This window comes from Sphaeramia orbicularis, chromosome 16 (assembly GCF_902148855.1).
Source record: "Sphaeramia orbicularis chromosome 16, fSphaOr1.1, whole genome shotgun sequence".
NCBI lineage: Eukaryota > Metazoa > Chordata > Actinopteri > Kurtiformes > Apogonidae > Sphaeramia > Sphaeramia orbicularis.
This window is the reverse complement of record NC_043972.1, coordinates 7,121,982-7,134,996: the sequence shown is the minus strand read 5'-3', so window position 1 is coordinate 7,134,996 and position 13,015 is coordinate 7,121,982. Positions and strand designations below refer to the sequence as shown.

General features: G+C 34.0%; 1 protein-coding gene across 1 annotated transcript; it reads right to left on the bottom strand.

The window, feature by feature from the left end:
• Positions 1 to 2,798: 2,798 nt before the first annotated feature.
• Positions 2,799 to 12,895, bottom strand: LOC115436432 (2-iminobutanoate/2-iminopropanoate deaminase-like). Its single transcript, XM_030159307.1, has 6 exons — positions 12,765 to 12,895; positions 11,069 to 11,174; positions 10,609 to 10,663; positions 10,441 to 10,509; positions 2,962 to 3,017; positions 2,799 to 2,858 (listed from the first exon to the last, which is right to left on the bottom strand). The coding sequence occupies exons 1-6, from the start codon at positions 12,827 to 12,829 to the stop codon at positions 2,814 to 2,816; spliced, it is 396 nt and encodes a 131-aa protein (XP_030015167.1). The 5' UTR covers positions 12,830 to 12,895; the 3' UTR covers positions 2,799 to 2,813.
• Positions 12,896 to 13,015: the final 120 nt, after the last annotated feature.

The window sequence follows — 13,015 nt, the reverse complement described above, 5'->3', positions numbered from 1 at the left end:
ACCCCAGTTCATTGAGCGGAGTGAATCAGCCTGTGATGTTGACATGGAAACGCCTGCAGGTGCACAGCGTTCAGTGGCGTGTACTAACCTGTTGCTGTTGTAAAAACTTGTGGAGTGAAAAAAACATTGAGGAGCATGTGTGCAGTGAGAGTTTCTGTTTAAAATCAATGAAATCAGAGCGGTTATCTGGAAAAAAAACAACAACATACGTCATCATGCAAAAGTCCTAGTTTAGTAAAGTTCTAATTAGCACATATGCATTCCACTTTTTGAACTTTACCCTCTGGCAGACACTTCCGGACGCTAAAGGCCAGCACAAACCGTCTGAAAAACAGTTTTTATCCCATGGCCATAATTGCACTGAATACTGCTGGACATTAATTAATTGTGTGGAATGCTGAATGTTGTCCAGAGTATATAATGTTTTATGTCTGTTTTTATACTTCTAGTAACACTCTTTTTTTTATGCTGCTTTTTAGATATCTATGCCATCAGGATTTTTTTTTTATATTTTAGTTTTTATACTCTTTTATATACATTATTTATGCTTTTTTTATGGCACCTAGGACAATTGCACTTTTTAATTTCATTGTACCTGTACAATGACAATAAAGACATTCTATTCTATTCTATTCTATTCTATTTGTCTCTGTATTAGATCCAATCTGATACACTATAAAAAAAAATTTAAGGATATTTTTAATTTTTGGGCTATTTTTTTTTTTTTTTTTCAGTTGGGGTTCTTGCACAGCACTTTTTACTTTTTTGTGTCTGAATTGAATTGAAACACATTTTTTTAATGACCAACATAGTTTTATTTTTTTCAAATGGCAAAAATGACACAAAAATTACAAAAAAAATTAAATACCCTTAACTTTTTGTTTGTAGTGTATATGTGAAGTATGTACAGCAGAAAAAACGAAAGTATCAGGGATTTAAAATAAATAAATAAATAAATAAATAAATAAATAAATAATAAATAAATGGTTTCTACAAACCAACATCGTAGTATTTAGTATCTATGTGATGTCTTTAATTTTTTAATTCATTGCATTCATTTCCTGATGTTTTAAACCAGGTTTCATTCAACACGTCAGATGTTTTTACTTGTCTGTGCTGCTTCTTGTCATGGAGTCAGAAGGTCACACTAAACACTGACTTTAACCTTTACAACCCATTTAGTTCAGTTTTTATGTGTCTTTTAAGGCTGTGCACATATTTTCTGTATTTTTTTGTCATAGTTGAAGAAAAAGAATGACAAATAAGCATGTATGTATCATTTCAACCCTGAAAAAACAACAAAGATAAAGGTAGAATAAAACTTTTGCACAGGACTGTTTATATAGAATTACTGGCCTGGCTTTAAAATGAGGCTCAGAGACACGGAAATATCAACAAATATAATTAAATAACCAAAAATGGACATTTTGCATGAGAAATCATTTTTAGACACCTCAAAGTCATTAATAAACATTCTTTTTGTCACAAGTAAACTGAATGCACTTTTTCAGATTACAAAAACTGTGCTACTGGTTTTTCATTTAAGGCAATAAAAATCAGAGCCGCAACGTTTAGTCGACCAACTGTCAAAACAAATGATGACTAAATTATTTGTTTTGGAGAACGGCCTGTTTTGTTTTGTTTTGTTTTGGGGTTTTTTTGTGTTTTTTTTGTTTTTTTTACAAGAAGCAACGAATCAAGCAATTATCGAAACAAAAACCAGATTAACATAATGAAAAAAGACTATTAGTTGAAAATCTGACAGTTTTTGTCCCTCTGTATCTTTATTTTGATGGTTCTTCAGGCCTTTTTGAGTGTTCTTGTCCATAATAATTTCATTTCATGCTTTGATGATCACTGTAATTGTAGAGTTCTTCCAGAGCCGCCACAAAAGAAAGGTAATTACACTCCAGCGTTCTTTTTGCTCCTTCAAAATCTAGTTAATTGCACAAGAAATGCCATTAAACTGTACAGATGTTATACTACACCCTTCTGTTTTATAGTTCATATGTATATAAAATTTCTTTTTTTTTTTTGTTTTACTTTGTTACATTTTTAAAAAAATTATATCTTGAATTTTTCATTTACTAGAGAGACATGTACTGGTAAACAATTCCATGTATGTGTTACATAGTTGGCAAATAAAGCTGATTCTGATTCTCATCAATTGCTTACAAAAGATGGATTCAGGGTCGTTTAGTGGTAAAACAAAGAACAGACAGACAGAGAATGTGACTGGATTCTTTGACTATGACTTGTAAGACTTTTGCACAGTATTTTATTTTATTTTATGACAAATAAAGAATAAAAACAGTTGTTATGTATCATGAACTGAGCTTAGAATAAAAGTGAACAGTTCAGATAAAATCAACAAAACACCCTTTAAGTAAATTGCAATATTTTAATGACTTATATTTGATCATGTATCATCAGATGCACAACAACATAAGAGTAGTGGTGTAATTTAATACAGCAAACAAGTTTAGGTACTTTGCAGCTATCGCTAGTGAAATATGAGATGGAAATAAATGCAGCGTCATCTCCAAACGTCTGTCATCAATGTTAATGAAGATGAGAAAGTGCCCTGAGCCTGGTGTTAACCTGCAGGCGACTCATGTTCACATCAGCGCTACATTAGATAAAAACTGTACAAACATCACAAGTCTATAGCAAAATGAATTAATCCTCCAGGGAATTTAATTGTATATATCTTGTTGAACACTGGTCCACAAAAAGGCACATTTAGAGTTAACGATGATTAGTTTTCACATTTTAATCGCCTCCTGATCGATGCCGTTGTTAGGATGCGTCTGTCAGAGGCCCCAGGACGGCAACCGCTCGATCTCAACCAGTCCACCCTGAAAAACAGAAAAAAAAAACAAGAGCAGAGAGTAGACGAGGAGCAGAGACGACAGCTTTCCACTAAACGATCAATGTAAAAAAAAAGAAGAAAACACTCACTCTGGGCAGAGCAGCGACCTGGTAGGCAGCTCGAGCTGGGAAGCTGCTGCTGAAAACTGAAAAAAGAAAGAAGATATATGAAAAACATGATTATAATAATTCTAATTGTTTAATTTCATTTACCCCTATTAATGCAGGACAAGAACTTTCATCCTAAATAATATTCCACTATTATTGGTGTCATCTCAACAGTATTTTCCACTTTTCTGACATTTCAAACATAGAGGATATACTGATGCGTCTATTTTAACCCTTTCATGCACCAGTGGTCACTACAGTGGACAACATTCTACAGCTGATCTCTTGTATAGGGTGGGGAAGCAAAATTTACAATATTTTGAGGCAGGATTGAAAGACAGTGTATGACCAATTAGTTTATTGAAAGTCATGAGAATTTATTTGCCACAAGAAAACTGACATAATAGAAAATGTTTTTATTCTATGTGTCCTCCTTCTTTCTCAATAACTGCCTTCACACACTCCTGAAACTTGTGCAAGTGTTCCTCAAATATTCGGGTGACAACTTCTCCCATTCTTCTTAATAGTATCTTCCAGACTTTGTCGTAATAGTTTTGCTCATAGTCATTCTCTTCTTTCCATTATAAACAGTCTTTATGGACACTCCAACTATTTTTGAAATCTCCTTTGGTGTGACGAGTGCATTCAGCAAATCACACACTCTTTGATGTTTGCTTTCCTGATTACTCATATGGGCAAAAGTTTCTGAAAAGGTATGGATAATAGTGTTAGGTATGATTATGACATCAGTATATGTTTGGTTTCAAAACAACTGACGTAGTGCCTGCTGAGAAAAAACAACTAAATGTTCATTGTAAATTTTGCTTCCCCACCCTGTATATTCATGGATTTTGTTTTAGTTTCATATCTGCCAACACATGCATCATCCCATACACTACAACTGATAACATTACTGGAACTTGCTGTTCTTGATAAACCTGATCTAACATGTTTGAGTGTAAATCAATTGCTCGTTACCGTTATTAGACTGTAATTAACAACAGAAAGATTTTTGTTTTTTGTTTTTTTTTTGCATATTATCTCTATGAAGTGAGTAATGACTTGTATTAGAGTTTGTTAAAATGTGAGAAAACTTCAGATTAACAGCAATAAAATGTTCTTATTTCATAGTTTTCACACAGTATATCAGTAAATACTTGTTTTCTTTGCTTTCTTTGGTGTCCAGTTTAGTGGACATTTTTGCAACTCTATGGAAATAGCTTCATAAAAAAAATGCTAAAGAGGTAATAAAACACTCAGGAAAAAAAAAAAAAAAAACTCTTGATTGAGGTTCTCATAATTCATGCATGAAAGGGTTAAAGTTCCCTGTGAAAATGTACTTTTACTGGAAAACATATCTAGGTTTTATCTAATCTGCTTGTTTTGACCTTTTATTTGATTTTTATGATATTTTATTCACATCCTTTATGTTTTTGTATTTTATCCATTTCTTTGTAAAGAACTTGTACTGAAAGTCTTATTCTCCTCTTCTTGTTCTCTTGTTCTTTTCGCCTTCTTCTTTTCCCTCCTTTGGACATTTGCACATGTATGGATCACATTCTGAATCTAATCTAATGAATCTAATTAGCACATTTTCCTGCAGGGTATAGAAATCAACCACATGCTCATCTGGAGTAAAGACACTGGTCATTCACGGTAGAGATCTGGAAAAAGGTCCATGAAACTCACCTAATATTAACCTTTTGACAGAGGAGATCAATGGTTTTATGGATATGAGTAAATATTTATTAGATGACATTACTGACACTCATGAATGTCACAGACTCAATGTGATGCTGCTGTTTTTAACAAACTGCTCTGAACATTTTTTTTTTCCCAATTGAGAAATATGGCGCATTAAATTAATATTTCTGCTGTTATGATGCTGGACAAGACACGTTAAGAAAAATTTTAATTAACATTTCAGGAATAAAAATTTGAGAAACAGATAAATGTCATGAGAGAGAGCCATACTGAGGTGTTTTGTTTTTTTAACAAAGTATACAAGAGGTAAGCAACTTACATAAAAAAAATATTAAAACCTACATAGAAAATAAATAAATAAGTAAAATGAAATAAATGAAAAGAAGAAAAATTTCTTGTTTTAGGTGTTCTTTTGCTTCTTAAATCTATTTCATCCATTTTTTAACACCATAAGAATAAAATATTTAATCTACCTATTTTTACATTTCATCAATTTTTAGATTTTAGATTTAGGTTTAAATTATTTCTGCACTGACTACTAAATTATTACTAAATATATTATGTGCTTTTTGATGTTAAGCTGATGGACCTAAGTCACTAATTTTTTCCTTCATGCGCCACCACGTTTGAATGACAACAAAATTAACCTTGAACTTTTTTTTACCAGAAGATATTTGAAGCAAAAAACAGGGAGGAACATCTGTCACTGATGGAAAACTATGAAAAAACACATTTATATGGGTATATACAAGAATTTTACATGAATATTCACTTTCACTGGTCATGTCAACGGCTTATTCAGAAGATTATCTGTTATGGAATTGGGGAAAAACCAGAAGTGAGCAAGTAAATGCATTCACTAATCACAGGTGCCACTAACGGCCCTAATAAAGGATCGTTTGCATTCAGATTTGCACAGGAAACATTATCAGGGACAGTAATGTCACCTGTGCTTTACCTGCTCTGTTCAGTTTATCATCACATTTAATACATACTATAAAAAAGAATCGTGTTTTAAATAGAAAATAATAGAGATTAGGGGCAATATTTCAGAACAGGTAACTTAACAGATATATTGAAGTACTACTCTTTTGAAAAGTCTCAGCATTATTTACTTTATTCTGCAAACTAGAAGCACTCGGAGAGCGCAGACCTCCGCCAAGGCTGATCAGTGGCCCCCCCCCCATGGGCCCCCCCACCCCCGATCACCACCAAAATTTAATCATTTCTTCCTTATCCCATTTCCAACAAACCCTGAAAATTTCATCCAAATCTGTCCATAACTTTTGAGTTATGTTGCCACACTAATGGACAGACAAACAGACAGACAGACAGACAAACAAACAAACAAACAAACAAACAAACCCTGGCAAAACATAACCTCCTTGGCGGAGGTAATAATCTGTGAATGTGTTTAAAAGAAAGTCTACTGTACATAAAAACAGCTGCAACACAGAAAAGAACACAGATTCAGAAAGCCACATTATCAGACATAAATAACACTGGTCAACAACAAATTTATTGTTGAAGTTTTTTGAGCTGATTTAGGATAATTTTGGTGTGCTGAATCCAAAAATCACATTAATTTTGCTCAATCAGGTCAACTTTCTGAACTATGCTACATATTGGCTTCTTAACATTTTTGCTTACATTTATGGGCGTTTTCATATCATATGATACAAAATTCTTTCATATTTCTTGCAATAAATGAGGTCTGAAGATTTTACTTTTGCCAATTTATGATTAATGGTTTTTTTAATATTACAGGTGAATGAAATGGCTTGGACTAGAAGATCTTGCAAAAATAAGCCTGACGTATTCTGCTACATCTGCGGTGAATACATCATTGTACCTAACAGGAATCCTGTTAGAAAATGATTTTTTTTCTCTTAAAACCTATTTTGGGTGAGAACTATATAAAAAATCAACTGATAAAGTCACAAAAATGCAATCAATTTTGTGAGAAGATCAAATTTTTCAAAATCAAATTAGCAAAAAAACCTGACCTGATTGAGAAAAACAGATGTCATGTTTGGATTTAGCGGTGCAAAATGGTCCTAATTCAGTTGAAAAAACCTAGACAACTTGCAAAAAAACATTTTTTGTAACCCAGTGTTATCAGGGACAGTAATCTCACCTGTGCTTTACCTACTCTGTTCAGTTTATCATCACATTTAATACATACTATAAAAAGAATCGTGTTTTAAACAGAAAATAATAGAGATTAGGGGCAATATTTCAGAACAGGTACACTTAACAGATTTACTGAAGTACTACTCTTTCGAAAAGTCTCAGCATTATTAACTCTATTCTGCAAATAATCTGTGAATGTGTTTAAAAGAAAGTCTACTGTACATAAAAACAGCTGCAACACAGAAAAGAACACAGATTCAGAAAGCAACATTATCAGACATAAATAATAGTTGCTCTTTGGTGAATGTAGTGCAATAAAGTGACAGGAATGATCATGTGAAGGTCTTCCACACCTTGACAGATTCACTCAGGTGTTTTCACTTGTTCTGCTTGATTTAGTCTCTGTGGAGCAGCAGCGTGAACACGAAACCAACTACGATCATCACATAAAGGTATGAGAACTTCACCTATTTTACTTCTTCAGGTGAATAAATCATAGATCATAACATTAATATCTTTCACTGAAATTAGAGTTTTCCAAATACCTCAAACATCCTGAATTACTTTAATCTTTTCATGCACAAATTATGAGAACCTTAATCAAATTTTTTTCCTGAGTGTTTTTATTCCTCTTTAGGCATGAAAAAAGACAATGCGATTGAAAATTTTCTTCTGAAAAATAAATAAAATAAAATAATTTAAAAATTAAAAAAATAAATAAAAAAAAAAAAAAAATGAAAAAAAAAAAAAATTCTTATGAAACTATTTTTCATGAAGTTGCAAAAATGTCCACTCAGCTGGACACCACACGTTTAATTTTTGACACACAGAAACATGAATTTACTGATAAATTGTGTGAAAACTATGGGGAGGGCTTGTGATTCTGGGGGTTTATGCTCAGGAGAGATCTACATAATGTTACCAATTCATGTCAGAAAAAATATGTAGTGTCTTAAAACTTTAATAAAGATATGTGTAAAAATAAATAAATAAATAAATAAATAAAAAACAAAAAGAACAACAAAATGCATGAATATACAAGAAAACAGCTCTAGAATAGCTGTCCACTGTAGTGACCAGTATGCATGGAAGGGTTAAATACCACTGAGGTGAATATGGATGTTTTCTCATTGTGTCTGTGGATTCCCATGAGCAGGGCTTTGTAATCAGAGTAAAGTGAGCGGTGGATGTGGCATGTTGTTTGACATTTACTTGAGGCTTAATCCACCAGAAGCAGCAGCTCAGGTTTCACTTTCCTTAATGACTCAGCACACTCCTGCAGGCTTTTGTTTCCACATGTTGACAAAATTGCAAAGACCCTGAACGCTTCGGGTGCATTTGCTCAACATTTACCCCTTGGTCTAGTTATAATATGAATAAAACTGAGTCTAAAGAACACAACTGAGTGAAAGGGAGCCTAATTATTAAGCACAATATGTGTCTGATTGAAGCAGGTTTTCTGGGTTGTGCTGACACCTAGTGGCTCAATCTGTACTGCAGCGTAGAAGAGCCTACAGGGTATCCACAAAGTCCCTTTACAATTTAAAAAAAAAAAAAAAGTTTCTACATGCTGGAAGGGTTTCCTGGGACAGAGAGGCAAACCACACCCACATTTTTTGGTCCTGTATGAAAATTACAACTTTTTGGAAATATGTTGGAATAAAAATAGAACAGATTCGGGGTTTTTTAAATTACAGCAACCCACTTTGTCACTATTGTTAGAAGATCTTCCTGATGATTTAACAATAAATGATAAATACCTTCTAAAAATCTTTGGTGCTGCAGTAAAAAAAAAAAGAAAAAGAAAAAAATCGTAAATAGCTTCAATTTGATCCACTAGTGCTGGAGGACTGGTTGAAAACTGTTGATGAAATTCATAAAATGCAGAGATTAACATTTATGCTGAGGCTGCAAGATGAACTTTACATGATAAGATGGGGCAAATGGATTAGTTTCTTTAAAAACAATGAGTGGTTTGTCTCATAGTCCTGTGAAATTCTATATAAACTGCTGCTCTAAAAAATTTATTAAGTAACTTGATTGCTATTTCATAACTGTAACCTAAATTATCATTACTATTAGATTGTGACTAGTATCTGTTGCCGATTGTTGTTTATTTTCTGTATGACAATGATAAATAATAAAAACTAAGTGTAAAAAAAAAAAAAAAAAGTGGTTGACGAAACATGTTAATCATATTTGTTCTACGTAGTCAGTGGTAATCAAAGTTTTTATTACATTATGGCATCATGTGCAATCAAATCATTGGTTAATTTTTCTTCAACGAGAGATCGATTATTGCAAATGTTTACCTTTGACCTTTTGACTGAATATGTGTCACCACAACTGGATGACCTTCAACCAACTATACTCAGTGCCAATGAAAACACAACACTTGAATGTGTTTTATTGTTCCTGAGCTGCATCAGTATGTTTAAGTTTCACCTGTATCAGATAATCCCAGTCAATTTCTGAACAACCTGTGACGGGTTGAGCTGTTGTCACGCTTGAATGAACTTGTCTGCATTCATAAGACTTGTTTTTCTCATTGCTCAGCAATGAACTGCTCAACTTAAGGAACTGTGGTCAGTTAAGGAGTGCTCATGTTCTGTATATAAAGGCAAACTGAAAAGCACCAAAATCATTTGCAATAACTCAGCGATGCCTAGACTAACACGGGACCACAGATGCCATGCTATGGGGCTCCTGGAGGCCGGAATCTCTGCTCGGCAGGTGGCGCGCCGTTTTGGATGCAATGTGTCCACCATAGTCAGGATGCAACAGAGGCATGAAGAAACTGGCTCAGCTGCAGACAGACCTGGACCTGGACGAGCACGTGTGACCACGCCACAGCAGGATCGCTACATTGAGCTGCAGCACCTCCAGGACCGCTTTGAGACTTTTGGTTTTGGGGGTCTTTGAGTTTCTGTCTTTATCCTTATTTGTTGTCAACAAATTTGGATGTGATTTTTTTTTTTTTTTTTTTTTTTTTTTTTTTTTTTTAACTGTACAGAAATGGCCTATGATTAATTCCAAAGAGTTTATGGAATAAAAATCCTCACAGATTAAAAAAAAAAAAAAAAAAAAAAAAAGAATCTTCAAGTGTTGCGTTTTCATTGGCACTGAGTATATCATTTTCCAGGTAGACGGTGCACCACCACATTAGGAACTGCATGTTGGTGGGTTCATAAATCAAACATTTCCACTACATTTCCCTGGACACCTTGTTCACCAGATATCACCCCCCTGGATTTCTTTCTATGGTGTTATGTTAAAAATATTGTGTATGGAACAAAGATATAGGACCTGAAGCCAAAGCTCACTGATACCATTGACCCCACTGATGAGGCTACGATACAGACGACATGGAAAGAAATCCAGTATCGTCTGGATGTGCTTCATGCAACTAATGGTGTCCATATAGAGGTGGATTAAAGGAGGCAAAAAAACCTTCAATATCTACTTTTTATTTTGTAATAATACCCACAGATTTGTCTATTCATTTACTTTTGTAATAAATTTGTTAAACTGTAAAGAGACTTTATGGACACCCTGTATAACCTTGACAGAACTGTAGAAAAACAGAATATAAATAGATAATCAAATATAGATAATCATACTTACACTGCTTGTAAACATCATTGACATTAGTGAAGTCGTTCATGTCGGCTAAGAGCACCGTGGTTTTCACAACTGTAAAGAAAAAAAAAAAGATTAAACCTCTGCTTGCATCCACATTTCAATGACTTATTAAAAATGTTTCACTTTTAGATAAGATGCACATTTTCTTACCGTTCTCATAACCACAACCAGCAGCTTTAAGGATTTCACCCATGTTCACAAGAGCCTAAAGGAGGAAAAGTGAGGTTTTTGCAATTAACAAAGAATAAAAGGTTTTATTGTGGACATTGTTCACCCTGGCAATCAGTGTTTCATAAAAAGAAAATGTATAGGGAGACATCTGTGACCTCCTCTTCTGTTTTTATTATACTTTGCAGGAAAATGAGCATATTCAGTGATTTATTTTGAGACGAGTCAAGGTTAGCCATCCCAAGGCAGCACAACTGAAAAATAAGTCAATGCAACTTTGTGTTTCCTTTGCAACGAGTTTATAACCTGAATGTTTGGTCAAAAAGTCCTCAAAGTATATTTGATTTATTCGTAACATGTTGATACGAGAAATAATAATCTGTTCAACTGTACACAGTATGTTGCAGAACTCCCTGTTTAAGGTGGATTTGTGCTGGGTTACCTGTCTGGTTTGGGCCTGAACGCCACCGTCCACCAGCTGACCGCTAGCGGGGTCCATCCCCAGCTGTCCGGAGATGTACATGGTCCGATCTACCAACACCGCTTGACTGGAAGACAAACAAAATGAACAGAGGGTCATCTAAGGTAGGACACAGGGTTTTCACCTTCAATAAGTTAAATCAGTCAGGGAAAGACAAAACTATTCCCCTGTAGACAAAATGTTCCTGAAGGTAAAATGGACCCAGAAGCCACATGGTGTTCATATCCATTAATAAGTCAGGATAGAGCTTGAACTTGAACTGAACTTCTGAAAGACAAAAAACATCAGTAGAAATAGCAGTCCATTGTGGGGTTAAAGTACAAACTAAAACCTGCACTTTGCTCCAGAGAAGCACATTTTACTGTGTGATTCCTGCCCCCCCTCCAACAACAGTGCAACCAACACAACTGCACATTCTCCAAACATGCATGAATGGAAGACATTCAGATTTTTACTCATTTAAAAGTATTAATACCACACAGAGGAAATACTTAAAGGTGTTCTGAGGACAGCAAAAGTTGTCACTGTGCAGTAAGGAGTAGTTTTTTCAATTATATGTTATGTTTACGGAGTCAAATGACTGCTTAATGTGAATGGTGCATTTTACTGCTGTACATGTTTAACCCTCCGGTATCCTGTCCAGTAAGGCCCCTACTAAGCACCAAGTGTGCCTTTTTTGCACACTTGTGGAATAATGTCAAAAAAAAGTTCACAGTTTGTTTTTAATTCTTTTACACTTTTTTCTATTTCATCAACTTGAGTCATAAATAAAAATACCAAATACTCAATAACTGTCACATTTTTTAACCCTTTAAAAGCCGTGTTTTTTATAATGTAAACAAACCTTTTTTTTTTTTTGGATGCAAAAAACAAACAAAAAAAAAACATTTTTTTTCAATATACTACACAAAAAGTGGATTACATATTATTTGATTTTTGCAGCCTGGCATATGTCAATGATTAACTCCAACAGTGGTTAATTTGCATTAGTATTTTTGGCGCCAGGTCAAATGTTCAAAAATACTAGCATCTGTCACCAAGTGTGCGTAAAATGCACACCTATAAATGAAACTATTAAATATTATATATTGATTTATTTTTCTGCTCTAATTTGATTTCATTTTTGTAAATCAAGGTCAGCCCTAATCATATATCAAATGGAAGAAATAGTGCGTTTTAGGCACACTTGGGAGACAGATGCTAGTCTTGTAATTTTCTTTTGTTTACAATGTGCAAATTTTAAAGATCATGCAAAAATGAACAACTTTTGAATTCTAACCTTATTTAAATTGTGAAAAATAATATGAAGTTTTTTAAAATGAATGAATATGCCTAAAAGGCGCACCTGGATACCGGAGGGTTAATGTTATGGCTTTAACTAATAAAATAATTTAATACTACAATAATTTAATACGTTATAAAAGATGATCCTGTAAAACTGAATGACAAAAAGTGCAGTAAAATGTAGAACTGCCCTCTGAGATGTAGTGAAGTAAAAGTGCATCATAATACATGTAGTAAAGTACCTTAAACTTCTAACTCAGTGCAGTATAAGTTGGTTACATACCATTACTGTTCCACTACTTTGCACATGTGGCCTCCGTTACTTCAATGACTTTACTCGTTATTTAAGCTATTTAACTCTATCATGCCTCACCTGTACGGTCCGATGGCAGCAGGAGCCTTACTTGTGCTGATGATCTTCCTGATTAATGTAGCCATATTTAACGAAAATATCTGCACTTAACCCAATTCAATGTCACAAGTGTTGCAGCAGCTGCAGAAAGAACGAAAAAACAACCTCAGGTGACATAAGCAGATACACCGTAATGCATGGTTTAGACGCGCAGAAAATATTTAATTTATGTATTTTCTCTTTTGTGCGACCACACAGAGATTGATGGCTCA

What these genes read in the sequence shown, in the direction of transcription:
- LOC115436432 (XM_030159307.1), bottom strand. Translation starts at nt 12,829, where the DNA reads ATGGCTACATTAATCAGGAAGATCATCAGCACAAGTAAGGCTCCTGCT. An exon ending in TTCAGGCCCAAACCAGACAG is followed by an intron (nt 10,664 to 11,068) that starts GTAACCCAGCAC and finishes TTCCTCCTTTAG; the next exon opens with GCTCTTGTGAACATGGGTGA. An exon ending in AGGTCGCTGCTCTGCCCAGA is followed by an intron (nt 2,859 to 2,961) that starts GTGAGTGTTTTC and finishes TCTGTTTTTCAG; the next exon opens with GGTGGACTGGTTGAGATCGA.